The sequence below is a fragment of the Spermophilus citellus genome (genome assembly GCF_964194105.1).
Source record: "Spermophilus citellus genome assembly, chromosome: 4".
Taxonomy (NCBI): Eukaryota; Metazoa; Chordata; class Mammalia; order Rodentia; family Sciuridae; genus Spermophilus; species Spermophilus citellus.
In genome coordinates, this window is record NC_138185.1 from 31,688,021 (window position 1) to 31,713,155 (window position 25,135).

The 25,135-nt window shown below is 38.5% G+C and overlaps 1 protein-coding gene across 5 annotated transcripts in view; it reads left to right on the forward strand.

Annotated features, from left to right (window-relative positions):
* Positions 1-25,135, forward strand: part of SHLD1 (shieldin complex subunit 1) — a 121,747-nt gene that overhangs the window by 75,995 nt on the left and 20,617 nt on the right. For 2 of the 5 annotated variants that reach the window (XM_081288655.1, XM_081288656.1), the window contains exon 3: positions 13,334-16,457. The exons of 1 other annotated variant lie outside the window; for it this stretch is intronic. In XM_081288655.1, coding sequence (XP_081144781.1) covers positions 13,334-13,776 — 443 coding nt within the window. In that variant the 3' untranslated portion in view covers positions 13,777-16,457. Of the gene's footprint in view, positions 1-488; positions 532-13,333; positions 16,458-25,135 lie in introns of those variants that run through there. 2 more of the 5 variants (XM_081288658.1, XM_081288654.1) reach the window with 2 other exon arrangements.

The following is a 25,135-nucleotide window of genomic DNA, read 5'->3' on the forward strand; positions in this document are numbered from 1 at the left end:
TTGTAATTTTTTCAATAGTCCTATGAGATAAGAGCTATTAGTATAGAAATTATATAGAGGAGGACATGAGATTAAGTGATGTTAAGTTACTTGCCAAGGGGGCTGGGGATGTGGCTCAAGCGGTAGCGTGCTCGCCTGGCATGCGTACGGCCCGGGTTTGATCCTCAGCACCACATACAAAGATGTTGTGTCCACCAAAAACTAAAACTAAAAATAAATATTTAAAAAAATTTCTCTCTCTTAAAAAAAAAAAAAAGTTACTTGCCCAGGTCACATAGCTCAATCTTCTGAATCCAAAATCATTATTTTCAAACATTCAGAGGAAACTTCCAGAAGGAGGGAAGACATTTCCTAACAGGCTGTGAGCAGTGTTAGCATTTTACAAATAAGAACTGGCCCCTAGCGTGGTGATTTTGGAGGGGAGCCCTGAGCCATATAAGTACATTCTGGTAGGTGGAGGTTTTGTTTATTTTTCTTTTTGTTTGCAGTGCTGGAAGTCACTCTACCCCTGAGCTACATCCCCAGCCCTTGGTATGTTTGTTTACAATTTAGTCTGTGATTTCTTAGATCGACATGGAGATCCATTGCAAAAATCTGCAAAACCCTGCTAAAAAAAATCTCACAAAAACCCCCGCTACAGGTAGAAATGTCAGACTTCCCTGTCTATCTCAGATATATATTCTCTTGGAAACCCAAGAGAATATATATATTCTCAGATATAGTAGATGTCAACACTGGGATTGTCTGTGTTGATTTGGAATTTGTTCAGTTTTTCTTTAGGTTTTAAAATTGCCAAATATTGACTTGTTGATTTGGGCAGATTGTGGGAGGCCCCCATTCCTCTTCAATGAAGGATCACCTTTCTGCTTCCTCAGAAAACAGGAATGATATTCTTGCTAAATTTTATGTATCCATCAATGTACTTGAAGCATCATTTTTAAAGAGCTTATATTTTTCTTACAGTTAAGGTTAAATTTTCAAGCTTCATCTTAGTTGGCTCCTCACATTTAACTTAATTCTGCTACAGTAAACAGTCATAATCAGAATAGCAGTGTTGCCATAGCAACCAAGATCCAAATCACTGGCTTTTCCTTTCTGCTCACAAGGGCTCCTTACTCATCTAGGCCAGGATATTAAATGAATCTGCAGAAACCTCCTATGTGAAATGAAAGTTTAAAAACCATTTGAGGGAAAATATTTTTAAATTATTGTTTTAAGTGTTTCGATGATGTTCTGAACTCCAAAAGACTCCTAGAGGAAATTGTCTCTTTTCTCCTTGTTTGACAGCCTCCCTCATTGTCTCCTCTTAGGACATGAAATATAGAAGTGCCCAAGAACTATTCCTCAGCATAAGGCAGGGTCTGGGGATTGTAATTCTTTGTCTCAGCTCTAGCTATAAGGTTCTAGTTCAGAAGAGTTGAACCAGATAATTCCCAATGCCTTTTCTAGATACAAAGAGGTCAAATTCTGATTCTTTAGGGTTGGGGGCGGAGCTCAGTAACAGAGTATGTGCTTGGTATGTGCAAGGCCCTGGATTCAATCATGTGCACCACAAAAATAATTGTAGACATACATACATACATACATACATACATACATACATACATACATAAATTCTGATCCTCTAACTTTATGACAAAATGTAAAACCAAGTAAATCAAGTTTCAGGCTAAGCTTCAATCTCATAACAAAGAAGAGAATTGTTAAACATTTTTATGATCCAAGCCAGTAAATCCTAAACTTTAATTAACTGAATCATCAATGGAGGCCCTCTCACTCCACTGCCTGGCCCACTACTGCCAACATGTAACCCTGCCACGGGTTCTTATGATGACAAATGATAACCATATGAAGTTTCCATGAATTAGAGAAATTAATGAGCAGATAGAGTTTTTTATGTTTTAATTGCCCATCCCTTCATCCAGTAAGTCTGGAAACTTGATCCTTGTCTCAGTTTTCTTGTCTGAAAAATCAGACCTTGTTGAGCCAGATGTTTTCCCAGCCTTGGATCCAGCTTGGTACATGACTTTTTTATTAAATGGAGCTGAAACACAATATCCTCATCTTTTGGTGGTAATAAGCTGACACTGTGAGTGATATATTGCTTGAGATTTGTCATTAAAATAAAAACTTGTATTTTCTCAGAAGTCTTTATTTCTCACATTCTTTTTATCCACTTCCTTATAAGAGACTGGAGTAATCTATTTATGAAATTAATCAAATAAAAATTAGACAAAAAATGTCTTCTTAATAATTCATTTTGTATGCTATTAGAAAGAGGATACAAAGAGAGAGGGAACAAAAAAAACAATATAAAATGGTTAAAAAATATGAATAAGCAGTTCACAGAATAGGAAATTGAAAGGGCCCATAAGTGTGCCAAAAGCAGCTCAACCATAGTAGTAATCAGGAAAATGCAAAGCAAATAAGGTGATACAATTTGAAATGTCTGACAATATCAGGGTTTGGCAAAGATGTGGAGAAACAGGAAAACCCAGACACTGCTGGTGGGAGTGTAATTGCTACAACCACTTTGGAGAGCAGTTTGGCAGGGTCTAGTAAAACTGAAATGCATATTCCCCTTGACTCAGTAATTCCATTTCTGGATGTATTTCCAGAGAAAGTCTTGCAAGTTGCCCAAAGAAGTATGTGTCAGGAAGCTCACTGAGGCTTTGTTTGTGATTATGAAAAATCAGAATCAACCTACGTGTCCATCAGCAAGAGAATGGATGAAAAATAATAGTATGTTTCTATATTAGAATAGCATAAAGCAGGTTCGTATCTGTCAACAATGGCTAGAAATAAAAAATTACAAAGTTGGAAGTAAAGGTTTGTGTATCAAAAGCAGGATGCAAAACTTTGCATATGGAAAGTAAAAAGCTTTAAAGTAAGATGCAAAACTTTGTATATTGAAAGTAAAATTAAAATAAGCACCATACATAAAGCAGTTCTGTATGGCTGATAGATAGATAGATAGATAGATAGATAGATAGATAGATAAAAATGGACTGGAAGGAAACATTCATATCCATGAGAGAGCAATCAACTTTAATTGAAATACTTAATGAGAAAAAGATTTGAAGCGAATGTGACATTATGTAAATTGTCAGTTTGGGGAAGTGTGAGCTTGTTAGTTCTCCATAATTTTTAGAACATTTTAATTTCTTACTGGGGAACAATATTGACCAAATTATATTGTTATATTATGTGAATATACAAATATGTAACAAAGAATCCTACCATTGTGTATGATTATAATGTGCCAGCAAAAATATGGGAAAGAAAAACATCTTAATTTCTTAAGAAAATATAAAATTTGCAAAAGTAAAATAACTTATTACTCAGACCATTGACATCACTAAATGGCCCTGGCACCTGATTTGAAGGGTCTTTACTTGCCCACACATGTCTCTGGTTTTTTCCAGCATTCATTTTATTCCTCAACAGTGTCCTCTGAGAGGACCCTATCCTCTGTGCATTGCATCTGTTTGTCATTAGGATGAAGGGTAACAGCATATGCCATTTCCCTCTGGGTGATTCATCCACTTTTAGCTTTCAGATGTAAACAAGTACAGACAGAGACTGGCTTCAAAAGCACCTGACAAAAGCATCCATCCTTTTGAAGTGTTAATTTGGATTAAATTATCTTGATATCCACAACCCTCTCTTTGTGAGTATGTGGTTTTTGTCCTTTAAAGGAACAGTTGCAAATTCTAAAAGGTGTAAGCTGTGCTTGGTAGGGTTGCTATCAGGAAAAAGCAAGCTTAAATGTATTGATGTTTGGATCATTAATTTTATTATTAGTAAGAAAGAATATAAGGTGCCTTAGAGTGCCAATGCTGCTATTTTTGCACTGTAGAGAGTGGCAGGGTATGGGGGGACAGATAAAACGAGAAAGAAGAAACCTTTGAGGGACAGATGGGTAGAGTGAATGGGTCCTTCACTTACTGGCAGTAACCAGGTTCTCGGACAGCAAGGGAATAGAAGAAATACCAGTTATGAAAATAAATACCACATTTAAAATCATAAAATTCATAATATATTTTATGAAAAGAGGAAAAAGAAAAGGAAGATTGTGTTGGAATAGTAGAACAAACCCAAGATTTATCAGAAAGTAAAATCTGTACACGTTATATATTTACACATGGACTGGGATTATTCCAGCTTCAATCTCAACCCCCTGCCCCATCCCATGACATAGGATATGGGGTAAGAATGTGGCACTGTTAACCCAGCTGTATCTGCCCATCAATATGTCACGATGCTTGTACATACGTTATGAATAATGTAATCTGGGGCCCTTGCCAGAGTGAAAGAGGGCACTATTAATAACTAATTGAGTCAATAGGCATAAACCAGGAATGTCCTGGATAAACCTCCCAGAAACCTAGAGAGTACTGGTCACTTTAATAATAACATGCTTTCACAGTAGGGAATACCTGAAGCTGGCTGGTTATCAAAAGTGCTTGCCTGGCCTCTCTGCCTGGCACATGAGTCTTTAGAGCCTAACCTGGCTTCTCCTGTCTTGTAAGAATTCTCTGCCCTCATCAGACCATGCATATGAGGCTCTTGGACATCTTTCTCTCTACACCTTGCTTCTGGCCTTCCCCCAACTGGCATGGCTTTCCTTCCTCTGAAAATGACTCATCTTTCCATCCCAGTATTACCTGTTCATCCTGGACATTAGCAGCCATCACTGGGCCAAACTCTGTGCCTCCAGTGGTAGATGGTCTGTAATTATTGAGTCTGAAAGACAGAGACATCTGAGCCACTTTAGAAAGCTGGGCCTCATTTCCTTGTAGGAGTGTTCTGCAGGGGCAGCTAGCAGAGGAGGACAACACAGCACTGACCACCTGGGTGTGGACATCTCATGCTTCCCTAGCAGATAAGACAACACATTTGCTATGGTTTGAATGGTTTTTGAGTTTGTCCTCCAAGGGTTTTGTGTGTTGAGATTCAGTTTCTTTTGTGGGTTAAAAGGGTAGAATCTAAATCCATCTGTGGTGTTTAGAGGTGAGGCCTTTAAGAGGTGATTAGGATTAGGCAAGGTCATCAGGGAGGAGCCCTCATGATTGAATACTGATGGCTTTATGAGAAGAGGGAGGGAGAACAGAAGAGAGTCATATACATGAGAGATGTTCACTGGCTCTTCTTGGCTCTTTCTGTGTGATTCCCTGAACCAACTTGGACCTCTGCCAGCAAGAAGGCCATCATCTGATGTGAGCCCTTTTAACTCCAGAACTGTGAGGTAAATAAACCTATTTATAAGGTTACGTAGCCTCAGGTATTTCATTATACTAACGTAAAACAGACTAATACAATGATACTGCAAATCTTTATCCAGGCTGCCTTAGAATGTCACCTGATTTCCAAGAGCATCAACAGAAGCCTTCAGGAAAGATAACTATGGAGCCAACTTCTTCTTAAATCACAACTGTAAAGAATGGGTAGACCAACCATTATCCAACAGAAATGTAATCTGATGTCATTTAAAAATTTCTAGGGCTAGAGATATAGCTCAATTGGTAGAGTGCTTGCTTGGCATGCCCAAGACCCTGGGTTCGATCCCCCACACCACATACACACACACACAAAAAAAAAAAAAAAGAAAAGAAAAGAAAAAAATTCTAGTAGCCACATTTAAAAACATAAAATTCATTTATTTATTTAACTCAATACATCAAACATTACATCACAGTATTTTTAAATTATTGAGCTATATATTTTTTCATATTAAGTCTTTAAGATCTGATATGATTTTATACTTGCATCTCCATTCAGACTAACTGCTCTGCAAGTGCCCATTAGTAGCATGTTGTTAGTAGCTAGTGTATTGCATAGCACAGAGATGTGTATATTTTCAGATCACACTTTATTATACTGTGTGGAATTCTATCATTTCCTATTGTTAAGTGTTTCATATTTTTCCTTATATTTTGCCAATCTTTAGGAAGTGTCCTTGAATTGTAGGTATGTTGGGAGTAGAAATTCAACTGCTTATACTTTTTCTGCTTACATGTCTCCTTTAGAATTTTGTTAACCTTAATTTCATTCACTTGCTTATTCATTCCACAAATGTATTAGTGGGGGGGGGCCTCTGGATTAATAAATATAAAATAGATAGGTCTTTGTATGCCCAAAGTCAATTATGTCTTTGAAAATGGAACTCATCAACTAAAAGGAAAAATATTTTAATGAACTGAGTATTTACCATGTACCAGGCACCCATGTTAGGCCCTCAGGATATGATATAGCAGGTAACAAGAAACAAGAGAGTTTTTTTTAAAAAAAAAAAAAAAAAACCTTGAATAGGGAAAAATAGAAAATCAACAAATATAAGGCAGGAAGGGGATAGCCTGACTTAGGGAAGCAAGAAAAATGCAGTTACTAGATATTGTGGTAAAATATGTGTAACAAGAAATTGACCATCTTAGCCATTTTTAAACATGCCCTTTGGTGGACAGCAATGTGAACGTAATAACACTCTCCAGAGCTCTTTTCAGCTCTCAAAACTGAAACTATACCCATTAAATAACAACTCTCCATTTTCCTCCCACCTAGCCCATGGTAACCACCACTGTACTTTCTGTCTCTATGAATTGATTCCTCTAAGTAACTCATCAGAGTAGAAACATGCAATATTTATCTTTTTACAGCTGGTCTGTTTCACTTAACATGATGTCCTCAATATTTATCCATGTAAGTATGCGTCGGGAGTATCTTCCTTTTTAAGGCTGAATGTTATTCCATTGTATGCATATACCAAACTTTATCATGGGAACATGATTCCTTTCACCTTTGGGCTATTATAAAAATGGGAAATGAAATTTTAAATAGTATGCTCAGAGAAGGTATGATAGACTGAATTGCTCTTCACCAGTATTCTCTCCCTATAGGATAATTTTTCATGCTCATCCTTTTAAATCAGGTTTGGCCATATGACTGCACATTGATCACTGGAATGTGAATAGGGCTTCCTCACTCACTGCCTGCTTCCACGTGCTCTTTTAGCTCTGTTACACACAGTCACTGAGCAGTTAGTGTGCTAACTGCTGCTCCATCAGACTGGTTTCTAGGTTAAAGGTAAGGTGAATAGGTCTATTTGTATATGTGTATTCTTGTGGTGTGATACATTTCTATAGGTTGTGATAAGTATTCCTTTGTTATTTCACAAATAAGCACCTGAGATTTGGTGCTTATTTGTTATACAGTATAACTTAGCCTATTATGACTGATACTGAAAATTTACTGAAAAATTCACATCTGAAAAGAAACCTAAAGGAGATAAGGGAACCAATCATGCAAACATATGAAGAAAGCATGTTGCATGAAGAGGAACTGCAAATGCAAAGGTTCTGAAGGGGAGCTTGCTTAATGCATTCAAGGGTCAGGAAAGAAGCCGGGTTTCTCAAAGTGGTAATGCAGTCAGAGGTGCGAGTGCCAGTCAGACATTCATGCAGGCTTACAGGGCTAGACTTAAGGTATCACTTAATTGTGTTCATTCTATGATTCTTTCCTCCCTAGAGTATGGAGTAGGGTAGCAGAAATAAGAGGAACAGAAAAGGGTATGAAGGAAAAGAAAGCAAAGACCAGAGCAGGCAGATGTAGTGTAGCAGAGCAGAGCCCCTGATCTGTGGGCCATAGCCCCTACTGTTGTCCAGGGCAATGTGAGGCTTCTGAAGTTTAACATCTGTCCCCAAAGATAAGTGGTGTATCAAAGTGTAATAATAAATGACTTGACTTTCAGGAAGTGCACCCCACACCCCTATTCATCTTGTTCTTATGCCCAGACTTCCTTTTAGAGCCACACAAAACCCAGGAAGCCTCCATCAGAAAAACCAAGGCATCCAGGCCTGGGAACTGGGGATTGTGCCAGGTAGCACCCTGAAATGGGTAGATTCCCATCGAGCAGCGTAGAAACAGACTTAGAAGCCACATAGTCCTTCTTTTCCTGGATCCTCATGCTTCCCCAGATTTTTATATTGAGTCTTAGATTCTTTCATTTCTGTACAACCTTGAAACTACAGATCCTCCTAACAAGCTGTTGCTAGTAAAAGAAATGGGGGAAAGGATGGCTATTGATAAAGATGTGTGGAGACAAAATTCTAAATATCAAATGTATTTAGTAGAAACTTGTTAAAGTTGAAGGCTAAAGTGTTTTACAGAGATAAAATCCTGCTGTGCATTTATCAACCACAGATGTAGCCATGGAAGTTTCTCTGGAAGAATTCCCCAATTAGACATTGGGGCTTCTGAAGGCAATGACATCCCTCACAGTATACAACTGTGCTAAATGATTGTCTTGAATTAGTGAATTCAAATTATCATTGGTAATTCCTAAAGCTATAAAATATTTTTTTCTTTTAAAAGAATCTCAAACATCTATATGTTCTTCTCCACACTTCCAAGAGAAAATTTAACAAATGGACACTCTGGTAAATGGGTTACCTTGAAACAATACATGCAAAGACATTGTGGTATCAAGTCTTGATAACCTCCTTTTCTTCTTATAGTTTTCTAAAGAAATCTTGCTCATGATGGAAAGCATGTCGAAGTAGAAAGGGAAGTTTCATCTAATTTAGGTAATGCCAATCATTGGGAATGGGGTCCTTGCTAAGAAAGAAAGAAGAAAAAGCCATCTCAAGATCAAAGAAGGGAAGAAGACATAATGTGAATGGGGACCAAGGGGTGTTGTGCAGCAGAGGAGGAGCAATGGCAAAGCTTCCTTGGGAGCTCAAGGCCAAGTCAGTCTGTTACAGTGCAGTAGGATTCAGCATGCACTTTCTCTCTTTCCAAAAATCTGTCTTTTGTGTCAATGTTCCTCTTCAGGGTAGGAGTAAATAGAGGTAGGGACATTATTGGCATTCTGGGGATGAACACTTCTCTGTTGTGTGGGACTGACCTGTGCACTGCAGGATGTTTATATCCTTGAGCCCCTTCACTCAATACAAAGCAGCACTTTGCAATCACTAACACCCAAACTTCCCCAGACTCTCCCTAAAGTGGTTTTCTGTCACCATTGAGAGCCCTGAAAATTTGCAGCATACCAGCATGTAGAAAAGATGGGATTAGAACACAGCTGGGAGGATGGACCACTGAGCAGGAACTGACCAGGTTATGGAAGATCCACCTTTTCCTGACATAAAGGAATCAGGAAGGGATAGGTGATAAGCTTCAATTTTGGCAAAGAAACAGTGACATCAGAAAGACCACAACAGCAACATGACTAGAGAGAAGGCTTTGTAGCTGTAGTAAAGCACATTTTAAAGGAAATCAAAGACCAAAATGGACTGGAGGCAGTTGGAAAGATCTGACACAGTAAATGACTCAAACAATATGTCGTTGTTCTTTTGAAAGGGGAAGGCTGTTTCTTTGAAGATGGGTCTCATTCTGCTTGACATTTTTATGAAAAATTCAGGAGGCAGGCTAGTTTTGAGGCTTTTTTTGTAGACACTGGGTTTCAGAAGTTAAAATAAAATTAAACCTAAAAATGAAACTCTGGTGAATATTTGACATCTTGTATATGAAAGTATGTTGACCAATTACTTACCAGGACATGCTGGGCTATTTGGAGTGTTCTGTATATGTGACTACCATGGGTGGGCAGATTTCAAGAATTCTCCAAATTCCCCAGAGTTCCTGAGGATCTCCCTATTCTTAGACCCTTCTCAGCCCCCTTCCTCTTACCTTCCTACCTAAAGCCAGATCATCTGTGGGGAAGAAGGTGGCAAGGGACACCTATTACTGCCATGTGGACCCTCATCCTCCTTCCTTCTTGGTTCATTAATAGCAATACCATTTGTTAGGCAAGTGCTTTTTAGCCATGTCCCTAGGCTTTTTCCATTCACTTGTTTGTTTAATTTTAAAGTAGAACAACAAAGAAGTTTTCACAATTATCCTTCCAAATTTAAAAAATTTTGTTAAAAACAACCTCAAACTCATAGAAAATTTGCAAATACAATACAGATAACTTTTTTGTGAATTATTTGAAAGTAAATTGCTAACCTGATATCTCTCACTCCTGATTATTCTACAAACAAGGACACTCTTGGACATAATGAAATTGAAATATCAACATCAGGAAATTAGCAGTGATACCTTCCTACCACCTAATCCACCAGCCCCATTCACAGTGCTTCAGTTGTTCCAATAAAGTACTTTATAGTAAAAGGATCCAGTTCAGAATCACCTGTTGCTTTGAGTTTTCATGTCTCTTTTTAGACTCTTGCAGTCTTGGGCAGTTGCTTAGTATTTCCTTGATTTTCATGAACTTGGCACTTCTGAAAATATAAGCTATTGCTGTTTTTCTGACATCAGGTCCAGCAAGAGGCCAGTACCTGCCTCCCTCTCCTTCCATCCACCCAGGACACATCAGTTCAGCAATGGGGTTGTTGGGAGAAACAGACAGGAGAACTGGGTAGAAGCTCTGGGCCTAGCAGAGTCCAGGGAAGTTTCTTTAGCTGCTTCTTCCTCTTTCTCCTTCTCCTCTTCTTCTCTCCTTTCCTTCCATGATTGAGGAGCACACAACATGGTTTTAGGCTTTCTGGGAACTAGTATGGTGGGCATACCATCCCTTACTAGTGAATTCTTTTAAAAACTTGGTTTCTGTCGTTGGTCACACTACCTTGTCTGGCCCCTCTGAATTCTTGCTCTCCTGCCGCCAGGCTATCTCAGGATGCTGGGAACATGGTCAGCTGGTAAAGGAGATGAACTCGAACCAGTTATAAGTAGTTTTTGTTTCTTTTTGCAACTTCGTCTTTGTTGGCCCTGCTCCTCTGTTTCTGTGATCTCTGATTTTTGGTTCTTTCAGGATAAGTTTGCAAGTGGCCTTCTGTTACATGCTAATCCTTACTTTATACTGCATTTCTCCATTGAATTCACACTGTTCCAGTTAATGTCATCACATTGTTATGTATCTTTGTATATCTTGTGTTTAATTTTCAGTTTGATGTCTAGAAGTATGTCAGTCCGGATTCAAACCACATCACCAACCTTTGCTATATATTGCAGCAACTCACAATGATTAATTGCCTTAGTATTTGCTTTCTATAAATGTGTATTGGATAGATAAATGCTTGTTCATGTGTGTGTGTCTCAGGACATGTATCCACATTCTTTTTGTATAATCTACTTCTCTCATCCTTATAATACCATAGACATTCTAGAAAAGAGAGAGTTGATTTAGTAAAACTTTGCTTTGAAGGTGAGAATACTGAAGACCAGAAAGGTTGAATGTCGTGGCTAAGGCGACGTATCTAACTGTTGGCAAAACTAGGGCAAAATCCCAAACCCTCCCTTTTCTAAAGCTCCACCCACTGCAGCAAGCACTTTCCTTTATCATTAATCAATGCAAATATTTTAATCATAGCTGTTAATTAAGTTAGCAGAAGCAGGGAACTTTCAAAGCTAATGATTTATGAAAGCTTTTATCCGTGTACAAAAGGGAAAACATATTGATTCAAAGTATAAAATGTTATAGAATAAAACAGATATATAAGGAATTCTACAAACTAAATAATTCAGATTAATTATTTGTACAAATCTTTTCTTGAACTCATTAATAGGAAAGAAAGCCCTGTGTTTCAAAATACCTAAGAGATCCCTATATCAAGAATCCGAGTGGTCTGAGAGGTTCAGAAAGGACTAAGATTTGGCTTCAGTTCTGATTTCTTATTGTCTGTGGTTAAATGACTCAGTTTATTTTTTACTCTGCCTTTGAAAACACATGAAGGTGGTGATTTTAATTTAGAAATAGTTTGTAGAATTATTATAGGACATCAAGAAAGAAAATGTCTGAATTTGTGTAAATGCTAAGAACTGTTTAATCAGGTGGCTTCACAGTGTTTGTGCCATGGGTCCCTTTAGTGTCTGCTGAAGCCTATTAACCCTTTCACAGAATAATATTTTTAAATACATAAAGTAAAATACTGAATATAGGATTACTAAGAAAAAAACACTGGAGTATTTTTAAAACAAATATATGCTATTGTAATGAATGTATGCTTTTTAATTAATGCATAAACCATAAAATCTAGTATCAGGTATAATAACTGTGATAATTTCTTTCTTCTTTTTTTCTTTCTAAAAATGCTTTAATACTTCCATTTTTTTAAACTGGTGTATTACAGTTGTACATAGTGGTGACATTGGTTGCTACACATTTATACATGCACACGATATAAGAATATAATTTGGCCAATATCATTTCCCAGTATTTTCCTTTTCCCTTCCCTCCTCCCTTTCCCTGATCCCTTTCTATGAAATCCACTCTGCCATTCCCCCACATACTTTCTTTTCCTTTTTTCTCTCTAGCTTCCGCATATGAGAGAAAACATATGACCCTTGATCTTCTGAGTTTGGCTTATTTCGCTATATAATGGTTTCTAGTTCCATCCATTTTCCTGCAAATGACATAATTTCATTTTTCTTTATGGTTAAATAAAACTCCATTATGTATACATACACATTTTCTTTATCCATTCATCCATTCATGAATGTAAAATGATAATTTCAAAGTAGTGTGTCTTGATCTTCTTAGATTGACATAGAAAAATACCATAACTAATAGTACCAGAGGCTGGAAGTCTAAGATCAGGATGCCAGCATGGTTGGTTTCTGGCAAGCACTCTTCTCCTGGCTTGCATAAGGCCACTTTCTCACTGTGTGCTCATATGGTCTTTCCCTGGTCTCTTTGTTCTTCTCTCTTCCTCCACCTCTTCCTCTTCTTATAAGTCCACCAATACCATTGAATTAGAACCCCATCGTTAAGGATTTCATTGAATCTTAAGTACCTCCTAAAAGTCCTTTCTGAATACAATCCCATGAGGGGTTGGGGCTTCAACACATGAATTTGGTGGGAACACAAACAGTCTGTAGCATAATGATAGGCATAAATATTTCAAAGCATCTTTTACACATTACAGTGTGATATGAAAATAGCTGTGATCTCTTGGTGACAGAGCCATAAAGATTGCTGTTAATATTGTGGTTTGTTGCCTACATTCATCATGGAAGGCGATGCTTAACTTCAGGTAGTGGTTAATAAAAATAAAAACGATTTTTTTCCCATCCAGATTCACAACCACCTGCGTTGCCATGCAGCAACCCCAGGTTAAGACCCTGATACATGCAAGTAAGGTGCTGTTATGATGAGCAAGTAGGTGGCAAGGGCTGAGTCTGGTGAGAACAGATTCTGAAATCAGCTGATTCTGCCATTGCTAGTTCCCTAGGAGCAGTTGTGTGTTGAACTGAAAAAAGACATCATCTGCTCTTGGCTTGCTTTCCAATATTTTTAATTGTATGCTTGATTATTGGAATGTATTTTGTCTTGCAGACAGCAGTAATCCAAATACTGAACAAAAAGACTCCTGGACTTCTGAGAACATCTGGTTTGACATTTCTATGAAAGGCCAATCAGAGACCACAGAGGAGGAGGATGAACTTCGGAAATCCCTGGATAGATTCTATGAAGTGTTTGGCCATCTGCAGCCAGTCTCTGGGAATCCACTCTCTGCATCTGTCGGCCATTGCCTGTCTCAGAAAATCACTGAACTGGGGGGCCAGGAGAGCCAAAAGTATGCCCTCCGCTGTTTCCAGATGGCCCGGGTCATCTTCAACCGGGATGGCTGCTCAGTCTTACAGAAGCATTCCAGGGACGCACACTTCTACCCACTGGGGGAAGCGAGTGCTTCTCTAGATAGTGAAAAGCCCATTCCAGGACTTTCAAAAGATATTATTCATTTCCTGTTGCAGCAGAATGTGATAAAAGATCCATAACTGGTGCTGCCAGTGAGAACAGGCAGCAGCGTAGGTACAGCACTGTGGCAGTGCTGTTGGTACCTCCCCCTGCCCCCCCCCCGCCCCCAACACCACCCCACCCCTGGGTCCTTTGGGGTCTCTTGACAGCTGTGTGTGCCCAGTCCGCAGCTAAATGCTTTGCAGTCACACACTGGCACCTGCAATCTGTCCTGAAGTCAGTCAGCCCCTGTGAAGAAACCTACCTCCCATGCCACCTCCCATTCACCCTGGCCAAGGCTGACTGGCAGGGTTAGGAGTCAGAAGCCTGGCTTCCTTGCCTCAATCTATGCTCCAGAGTTCTCTCTTCCTAGGATCAGGCCAAGACTGAGACTCTGCAGGACATCACAGCCTTGCTCTGCTTTACCCTTTCCCCATCTTCTTCCTGCCATCTACCTACAGGTGTCTCTGAGAGCCTTTCCTTAATACACCTCTTATATCAGAATCCCTGGCTCACGGTCTACCCCTGGGAGAGTCCAACCTAAGAGAACAGGCTTTAGTGGGGTAAGTTTCGTGAAGGGACAAAGCTCTATACTGAATCAAGTATAAGAATTAAACCAAGTTGTAAGATGGAGACCACATGCTTGAGATCATAAGTCCTGAAATAATATAGGGATTTAAATTTGGTGTTTTTTGGTTGTCTGTGTTTGGTATCAGGGATTGAACCTAAGGGTGCTTAACCACTGGGCCACATCCTCAGCCCTTTTTATGTCTTATTTAGAGATAGGGTCTCACTAAGTTGCTTGGGACCTCTATAAGTTACTGAGGCTGGCTTTGAACTTGTAATCCTCCTGCCTCTGCCTCCTGAGTTGCTGTGATTACTGGCATATGCCACCCTGCCCAGCCTTTAAATATGGTTCTAAAAAGTATGCCACACTAGCCTTGACTCTTCTCCAAGATCCAGAATTTCCATTTTATAATGAGGAATGTGGAAGGAAAATTTGGACCATCTAAGATAACAACTAAAATTCACAAATTTAAAAAAAAATTTTTTTTCTCCATCCTATTGCAATGCGAAAGGTGAGAAGAAATAAACACCCACCAAAATATGTATAAGTGCAGTTATGATCTTCTAGCCTGACACCATGTGGGCTTGTCAGTTTGTGCTTGAAGAGAACAGGAATCCTTTGCCCAGGTGGAGGGTCATCCTTCCTCTTGTTATTTTTTCTTCTGCCTGTCTGCCACCAGCATCCTCTGTCATCCTCTGAACAGTCCCCTGCCCTCACCCTTTCCTGTCCTTGCCTCCACTCCAACACCTTGAGCTCCATTACAAACACTTGCCCAGAACGGGGTTTCATTGACACCCTGCCCCTGTCCTCCAGGCCTGGAGCTCTTTAAATAGCCCTTGCAGGCTTGCACTAGCAGATGCTCTGCTCTGCAGGTCGTGTCCTGGAGGCTGGTTTCAGACTCCATTGGTAGAATTACATCACCTGGCACAGAGCTCTCTGGAAGTATAATTGGAAGCCTCATACTAATCCCTGCCTTGACAGTTCTTCAAGCAAATTACCTTAACAGAAAGGTTTATATCATTTGTTTTGGGAAGCAACAAAAGCTGGCAACCTGCTACAATTAGATTTTGAGAAACTTGAGGTGAAATTTAATTGGCATAAGGCTCCAAAAAGCTTTCCAGAAAGCAGATTATGCAAATAGGACAGCCTAAAAGTGTACATTAAAAGTGAATGCACTATGCAACAAAATGAAACTGAATCCCTTTCTCTCGCCATGCACAAAACTCAAAATGGATCAAAGAGCTTGATATCAAATCAGAGACAAGGCATCTGATAGAAGAAAAAGTTGGCTACGACCTACATACTGTGGGGTCGGGCTCCAAATTCCTCAATAGGACACCCATAGCACAAGAGTTAATATCTAGAATCAACAAATGGGACTTGCTCAAACTAAAAAGTTTTTTTCTCAGCAAAAGAAACAATAAGAGAGGTAAATAGGGAGCCTACATCTTGGGAACAAATCTTTGCTCCTCACACTTCAGATAGAGCCCTAATATCCAGAGTATATAAAGAACTCAAAAAATTAGACAATAAGATAACAATAACCCAATCAACAAATGGGCCAAGGACCTAAACAGACTCTTCTCAGAGGAGGACATACAATCAATCAATAAGTACATGAAAAAATGCTCACCATCTCTAGCAGTCAGAGAAATGCAAATCAAAACCACCCTAAGATACCATCTCACTCCAGTAAGATTGGCAGCCATTAGGAAGTCAAACAACAACAAGTGCTGGCGAGGATGTGGGGAAAAGGGTACACTTGTACATTGTTGGTGGGACTGCAAATTGGTGCAGCCAATTTGGAAAGCAGTTTGGAGACTTCTTGGAAAGCTGGGAATGGAACCACCATTTGACCCAGCTATTCCCCTTATGGGTCTATTCCCTAAAGACCTAAAAACAGCATGCTACAGGGACACTGCTACATCGATGTTCATAGCAGCACAATTCACAATAGCAAGACTGTGGAAGCAACCTAGATGCCCTTCAATAGACGAATGGATAAAAAAAAATGTGGCATTTATACACAATGGAGTATTACTCTGCATTAAAAAATGACAAAATTATAGAATTTGGAGGGAAATGGATGGCATTAGAGCAGATTATGCTAAGTGAAGCTAGCCAATCCCTAAAAAACAAATGCCAAATGTCTTCTTTGATATAAGGAGAGTAACTAAGAACAGAGTAGGGAAGAAGAGCATGAGAAGATGACTAACATTAAACAGGGATGAGAGGTGGGAGGGAAAGGGAGAGAGAAGGGAAATTGCTTGGAAATGGAAGGAGACCCTCAGGGTTATACAAAATTACATACAAGAGGAAGTGAGGGGAAAGGGAAAAATAATACAAGGGGGAGAAATGAATTACAGTAGAGGGGGTAGAGAGAGAAGAGGGGAGGGGAGGGGAGGGGGGATAGTAGAGGATAGGAAAGGCAGCAGAATACAACAGACATGAGTATGTCAATATGTAAATCAGTGGAAGTGTAACTGATGTGACTCTGCAATCTGTATACGGGGTAAAAATGGGAGTTCATAACCCACTTGAATCAAAGTGTGAAATATGATATATCAAAACTATGTAATGTTTTGAACAACCAACAAAAAAAACCTAAGAATTACTTATTATTACAACTATATTTGCAGTATAAAACTGTGCCTCTTAAATTCTGAGTATAAGGGTATTTTCAAGTAAATTTTTGTAAAGTTGCGGTAGAAAGTGCCAACATTTATTATTATTTTGATTTTTGTGAAACATCATGTAAGCTGTACATAAGAGATGAGCACAGAAAGTTTTAATAGCTAAATGTCTTAGTTTTGCACATTACAATTTGCTTACCTGACAGTTTTATACATGCATGCACTAATCAGCTAATAAGAGTGGTAACTAACTGATGAAGAGCTTTGATTTCCTTCCTTGTGTAATTAGGTTAGTCATTAATAGTCTCTTCCTTCTTCATTTTTATGTCATCTCATGGCAATATTTTTCAATTGGTTTGCAATAATATGATGAACAATAATTGTTATAAGATTCAAAGTAGAATTTGTAGAAGAATAGTTCTTATGACTATTGCTGTATTAGTATTTAAGTTTGTTCTGATTAATATCATTAAAGTAAATAGCACCAAAAAAAAAAAAGTGAATGCACCATCTCAGGAAGGTCTCTTGGGGACTCTTGGATGGAGAGAGGAGACTTTTAAAGGTTAGCAATGACATACATACTCAGAGGCTTCCAGTTCAGGGAAGATCAGAGGTAAGAAACTTCCAAGTTGAAGGGCAGAGACACCAGTGGAAGCACACCTATGTTGTAGAAAATTGGAAACGAACAGGCCTTTGAGAGGAACTCAAGAAAGTAAGACTGGAGCTTTTCCTTTGACAAGCATCATCTACCTCTTTCTCCTAATCAATGGGCTCCCAAATAATTGTGAAACCAGTGGGACTTATTGAAAACCTGGCAGTGGAATTTTAAGATTGCTAGCTTTATTGTTTTTTAATGTGAAGCATATTAATAGATGCCCTTGAAGATTGTTGTCATTTTTAGAATTATTCAGCCACTGAAATATTTGCAATTAGTCTCCATGGCTACCAACAGAAGGAAACTGGGTTATTTTATACTGTTTTAAAGGACAAAAAAATAAAAACTAATTGAATCTCCATGTTAAGAATCAGCAGCTTCTATTTTACAGGGAGATTTTAGTATTAAAAGTGTGTGATCTTTATGACTATCAGTGCTGAGGGTGCCCAGCAAGAGGTGGACTCTAAAAGCAGAGAATGTGGAAGTCTAAAAGCCAGAATCACCTTAGGGTAAAACATCATGGGACATGTTTGCTTGCTTCTAATTATTTGTGACAGGTCAGTGTAAGATATTTGATTACCTGCAATCATGCTCCTTAATTTGATCTCCAGGAGGTTAGGATAGAATTTTCCATTTATCTCTGTAAACCTTTAATAAAGACTAACAGATAAGAATATTGAGGCTCTGGCCTTTGGCATTATTGTCTAATTCCGTCTTGCACATAAATTCACTGACATCTTTTCATACCACGAACATTGTGCCTGGCCTATGATATCATCTATGGCCCTTTTCAGACCTACCAGGACCTTTGTGAGGATGAATCTGCTTGCAGAAACATCAGATCTCTAAAGAAGAAAACTTCTACTGGTGTTTAAGTTTGTGTAGCATCATTCCTTTTGTTAGTCTGACTGTGTAATCAGTGCTGGGGATGGAACTCAGCTGGAGTCTCTCCCTGCTAAGCCTGCAAGCTTGCACTGAGGTACCGGACCCCCAAGTCTGTCTTTGTATTTAAGAGCATATGCAACAGGTTGTATTACCAGTAATTAGCACAAAACAGTACAGCGGTACTTTTAAAGCTTTTTAAAGCTTGGAAAACATTTCATTAGATGATAATTATTTGGAAATTATCATTTGGAAAAATACATATATCACTGAACCTCTGGGTGATTTTCACAAAGTCAGCCCTACTGGGCAACCAGCATTCTACTCAGGCAACAGATCAGATTACCAGCCAGGCTCCATGGCCTGCTTCCAAGTGGAGGTTTTCATTTGGAGAACTGATAGCAGTGCTCTGACCAATTTCCTCAAACTGCTGTTAGCACACGAAGTCACTTTTGGTGCCACACAGACGCTGTTTATTTAATTGTTAATTTGTTCAGTTCCATATGTTAAAAAATACAACTGCTGCATCTTACTACATCTAATCCATGCTTTTGTAGATACTATGAAGGGTAATATGTTTTTAAATTTTTTAAAACAAACTGAATTAATCCAAAAATTAATAACATGAGGGGAGCATTTCAAATCTATAAGGAAAAGATAGTGTTTTTAGCAAATCATCTTAGAGAAATTGGTTTCCCACTTTGGGGAAGGGAGAGTAAAAAAAGACTGGATTCTCCATCTTGCTTCCCATATCAAAATGAATGCTGGATGGGTTAAAGATTTCAAAGTTAAAAAAAAAATCATAAAAATCCTAGATTAAAACATATATATGTAGGGAGAGATCTGGATATCTTGGCATAGGGAAGATCTTTCTAAGAATGGAAAAGCCTAAAAATTGTACAGGAAAGATTTGCTAAAGTTGACTGCCTAAAAACATAAAATTCTACAGGCAAAAAAAAAAAAAATGCTTAAAGCCATAACAAGAGCAAAACTAGGAAAAACACTTGAAATGCATATAACAGACTTTTTCTTCAACAAAAAGAATTCTTAAAAAGCATTAGAAAAAGAAGAAGAAAATGGCAAAGGATATGAACAGTTAGAAGAAACTATAGAGATGCTCCTCAATTTACACTGGATCTTTTGTGTGTGGTGGGGAGGGGGCTGTGGAAATGGGGGTGCTGGGGATTGAACCCAGGGCCTTGTACATGTGAGGCAAGCACTGTACCAACTGAGCTATATCCCCAGTCCTACAGTGGATCTTTTTTTTTTTTTTTTTTTTTTTTTTTTAGAGAAAGAGAATTTTTTAATATTTATTTTTTAGTTTTCGGTAGACACAACATCTTTATTTTATTTGTATGTGGTGCTGAGGATGGAACCCACGGTCCCCGAGCATGCCAGGTGAGTGCACTACCGCTTGAGCCACATCCCCAGCCCCTACAGTGGATCTTAATATGGCCTGATAGGTCCATTAATTTGTAATATGCCCTGATAAATCCATTGTTAAGCTGAAAATACTGGAAGTCAGAAATGCATTTATCATACCTAACCTACTTAACAACACAGTATACTGTTGAGTACTGATTGTTTTCCCTTATGACCACTTGGTTGGTTGGGAGCTGCGACTAACTACCTCTGTCCAGCATTTCAAGGGAGTATCATATGTTGTTGGTCCTGCAAAAGACAGAAATTCCAAAATTGAAGTTTGGTTTCCAATGAATGTGTATGGAATGTGAATTAAATACCATTTCACTTTTGCACCATCAAAAATTTAGAAAATTGTTAAGTCAAACCATCGTAAGTTGGGGATGATCTGTGTGTATATGTATACACACACACACACGTTTAATAAATATGAAATCATGTCTAATTACACTTAACTGTAAAAAACTGAAATGTAGAAAACAATGACACACTTTGTTTTGTGTCTCAATTTTAATATTTTAGAGAATAACTAAAAGTTGAAAAGAGCCAGGAGTGATGGTACATGCCTGTAATCACACCTATAATCCAGCAACTGGGGAAGCTGAGGCAGGAAGATTGCAAGTTCAGACCAGGCTCAACAATTTAGAAAGACCCTCAGCACTTAGCAAGACCTTGCATCAAAAAAAAAAAAAAAAAAAAAAAAAAGAAAGAAAGAAAGAAAAAGACTGAGGAGGTAGCTCAGTGGTAATGAGCCCCTGGATTCAATCCCTAATACTGGTAAAAATTAATACATAAATTTAAGAATAAATAAATTGAATATATTTGGAAAAATAGGAAAAAATTAAAAGTTGAAAGATATCTAGTGCATGAGAATTTTCAGGGAAACAGGTGCTCTGGTTAGCAGCAATGGGAAGGCCAATTGGGCTAGCCTTTCTCAGGGCAATTTAGCATCCTCTATCAGAATTATAAAACCACATCTTTTTTGCCCTAACAACTCATGCATTCCACAGCTGCGACTGAGCAACTATAGTAGTGAGGCAGTCCCAGAAGGTTTCCTGCTCTCATGGCACTTAGAGACAAAGGCAAGGTGATTTTGAAGAGTGAGAAGTGCTCTGGGAGAATAAAGAATGATGTGGTGGTGGCTGGAGTGGGCACTCTGGACTGAGTGGTATGAGGAAACCTGAAGAAGGGGCAGTCAAGGTGAGAGCTGCAGGAATCTCAGGAGCCTCAGCAAGTGACTGGGGAATCCAGGCAGAGGGAACAGCATGTGTAGAGTTAATGTGAAACACCCTGGAATGAACTGGAAGCATCTAGACAGAAGTCCCACAATCTGCAGAGGACAAGATGAATTTCAGAATCATAGACAGTGGCCCTGTAGGTCAGGGTAGAGAATTTGAATTTTATTCTAAGGGCAATGGGAAATTATTAGAAGAGTTTAAGCGAGAGAAGAAGATAAGTTGCCATATTTGTGGAAATTTAGAATTTGTTAAGGATAACATTTCAAATGCTCATAAAGAATGACTTACTTAAGTATCCAATAAATGATGAGATATCCATCTCAAATGATATACCAAAATAAATTGCAGATAGATTAAGGATCTTGGTATAAGAAATAATAGTATAAAAGTTACAGATGATACTATGAATAACACTTCTATGATTTCTGCATGAAGAAGTTCTTCCTAAAACAGATGGCCCTGCAAAACAATAGAGGAAAAGACTGACAGTTTTGACTATTAAAAAAAATGAAAAAACTTGGACTCAAAGTTATAAATCTGTGATAATGGCATTATGTTTTGTGAGAAAATATACTTATGATGTATTTAGGATAAAATATCTTAATATCTGTAATTTCCCTTAAAATACTTTAGTCTACCAGTGCAGTGGCACATGCTTGTGATCCTAGCAACTCAAGAGGCTAAGGCAGGAGGATCACAAGTTTGAGGCCAGCCTGGGCAACTAAAGGCATTTTCTCAAAACAAAAAGTAAAAAGGGCTGGGGATGTAGCTCAGTGGCAAAAAGTCCCTGGGTTCATTGCCCAATGCCAAATAAATAAAGTAGTTAAAAATAAAATAGTTCAATAGAAACAAGATGATGCACATATAAAAAAAATATCCACAAGGTACTGAGTCCAGATGATGAGTATGTAGAGGTGTGTTTGCTTTTTAGTCTTCTATTTACGAAGTCTTAAAGTAAAAACAAACCAAAAAAAAAGGGTTTTTGATTGTTTTTGTTTTTTGGTTTATTTGTTTGTTTGTTTGTTTTAAGGAAGAGCAATGCTGAAAGATAGAGCCAGACTGGGAGACAAAATTTTGCTACAGGCATTAACAAACAGAAGTTCAATATTACATATGAAGAGCTTCTGTAAATAAATATTAAAATAGCGGACAAATTGAAAAATGAACTAAGAGAAGGAACAGGCATTTTATAGAAGAAGAAAGGCAAACTGTTGATAACTATGAAAGCCACTCAATCTGTCATCAAGAAATAGAGTTTTAAAATTCATATGGTTGGCCAAACATTGAAAACTTCAGTCCTATCCAGTGTTGACAAAGATGTGGACATGTGGGTACTCTAATGTGAAAGTAGACATCACCTTTGTAATTAGGTAAACCCCTGAAAAATTAAAAATGTAGAACCTGACTTGTCACATAATCCCTTCCATGTTTTTTGATGCCCTTAGCTACTGGCATCCTCTGCCCATAGGCCACTTCCTTAACCAACATGACTTAGGATAGGATGGTTGAGTGCATGCCAAGTGTCAGCCATCATTTCAAACACCATTGTTAACATGCCCACTTAGAGGTGGGGAAATTGAAACATGGAGAGCTAATAGGTAGTAGAGATGGCCTCAGAATCCATACTTAATTCTCTGATCCAAGATGCTGCCCCTCCTCACCCCTCAGGGCCATACCACATGTAGTTCCTTCTGCCTGGAGGGTTCCTTCCTGAGAGGTCTTTCCAGACCCCCTGGGAGGGGTCTCCCTTTTACACACTCCCACAGCATCATGAGCATCACCTTTGTAACTTAATTATACCAAAACCTTGTATCCCCCACTCCATTGAAGGAACATGAGCTCTGTTATGTTCACCCATGCCTTAGCAAACCCAGTCCAGCAAATGCTGATGCTCAACCATTTATTAAACAAAATGTAGGAATATATCCTTATCTTTAGAGATATCTACTGAAAGATTTAAAGGTGAAATGCCTTAATGCAATTTACTTTAACATCCTTCAACAGAAGAAAAATGAAGCAGATATGATGAATTTCATATGTGCATTGGTCTGTGTGCATCCAACTAAATGACAGATTAGCTTTTTTTGTTGTTGCTTTTTTTTTTCTTCTGCATTTGGACTCCATCTATTTGTATGTTCATTTTCCTCTCCCCATTCCTGTTCATACTCAGGTCATTTCACAGTGCTTGGCTAATCGTCTTCCCTGCGTATCTGAGAATTCAGTCCTCACAAGAGCAAGTTCACATTCAGAGAAAAGAATATATTAAGGCAATCCGAATGACAATCCCTCCAGCATAAATGATTCTCTTGGCAACTATGCCTGGGACCAGAGCAGGCCTTTTTGATTGTCTGAAACCTACTGGCTTTATTCTTTCATTGCTTTTCATTTTTTTTCTTAATCCCTGAGAGCTGTGCATCAGAGATAGTGGTGCTACCAGCAACGGATCCAAGAATTCTCCAAATCCCCCAACTGAACCCTTTCCAGCCACTGTCCCAGTGGGTAGTACATTCACGGAAGACTAGATTTAGCATCCCTGACCTCTGTTATTTTCTCTTCTGCTTCCTTCAGGATTTGCAGCTTACTGTCCGATGCCTTAAGTGCCCTGTATTATTTCATGAGAATGTAGTTTGTGTATATATAAACTTTGAAAGTTTCCTGGTTGCCTTTCCAAGTTCCCCTAAGATTCTGATTCATGCTTGCCACATTGCCTCACTAGATGGTGTGGGAAACATTTGGTGTGCAATTGTTGGATCCTCTGGTTAGAATCCTTGGCAGTAAGGATGGAATAATGCATCTGATTTGTGACATTCTAACTCCACCCTTTTGTAGCCTAATCCTTCCCCTTTGTCATATCCCTTTCCTATCATGTATTTACAGATCTCTCTTATTTAAAAAAATAATAATAATTGCACACACACACCTGTCCTTCAAAAACACTCTTTATTTAATCAAATTTGCTTCTCTCCAGCGTTTCTTCTTCCTTTTGTTCCCATCTTCTGTAACCAGGAAATAGCTATGACACAACAAGGCACTGGAATTTGGAGGCAAAGACAACATAGGTTAGAGATCCATCTCTGTCACTGTGCATCCTCAGGCAAGTCACTCAGCCTCTCTGAGCCTGAGTTTCCTTATCTGTAAATTATAGTTATGAAGTTAATTGCTAAGTCTCAGTCTTCATGGGGCTTTCATATGTTAATGACTGTGTAACATGTATATAAGCAAAATGTGCCTGAAAATCCTTTGTAGTAGGGTGCAGTGAAATTGTGAGGTGGCCCCATTTGTTCCATGCTTAGTAGTTTCTTGTCCTTTTCTACCCCAGCCTCTGCTGCCACTGCTCCTCAGTTGAAGCCCCTCTCATCCATGACAGTGAGTAGTCACCATCTCCCTTAAAATAAGGCCTTCATGAGCCAAATCCTCAAATCCCAACAAGATTTTTTAAAGAAGTAAGGGAATCAAACTGAAAATCAATAACAGAATATCAGGAATATCTTCAAATATTTGAAAATCATATAGAACCTTTGTTAATAAAATAAGCAACAACATCGAAACCTACAAGTCAAGCACAAAATTTCAAGTACTGCTGACAGGATTGAGTGGGAAATGCATGACAGTAAATGCTTATTTCAGATACCCGGAAACAAATCCAAAACCTAAGTTCCTACTTCAGGAAATTAGAAAAAGCTGGGCACAGTGGTGCACGCCTGTAATCCCAGCGACTCGAGAGGCTGAGGCAGGAGGATCGCCAGTGTGAGGCCAGCCTCAGCAACTTAGTAAGATCCTGTCTCAAAATAAAAAATCAAGAAGGGCTGTGGATGAAAGTCAATGGTGGAGCATCTCTGGATTCATTCCCCAGTACCATAAAATACATACATACATACATAAAAGAAATTAGAAAATGAAGAACACAATAAATCCAAAGTAAGCAGAAAATAGGAAGTAATACAATTAAAAGCAAAAATCAATGAAACTGGAAACAATAATGTAGACAATCAATGAAACAAA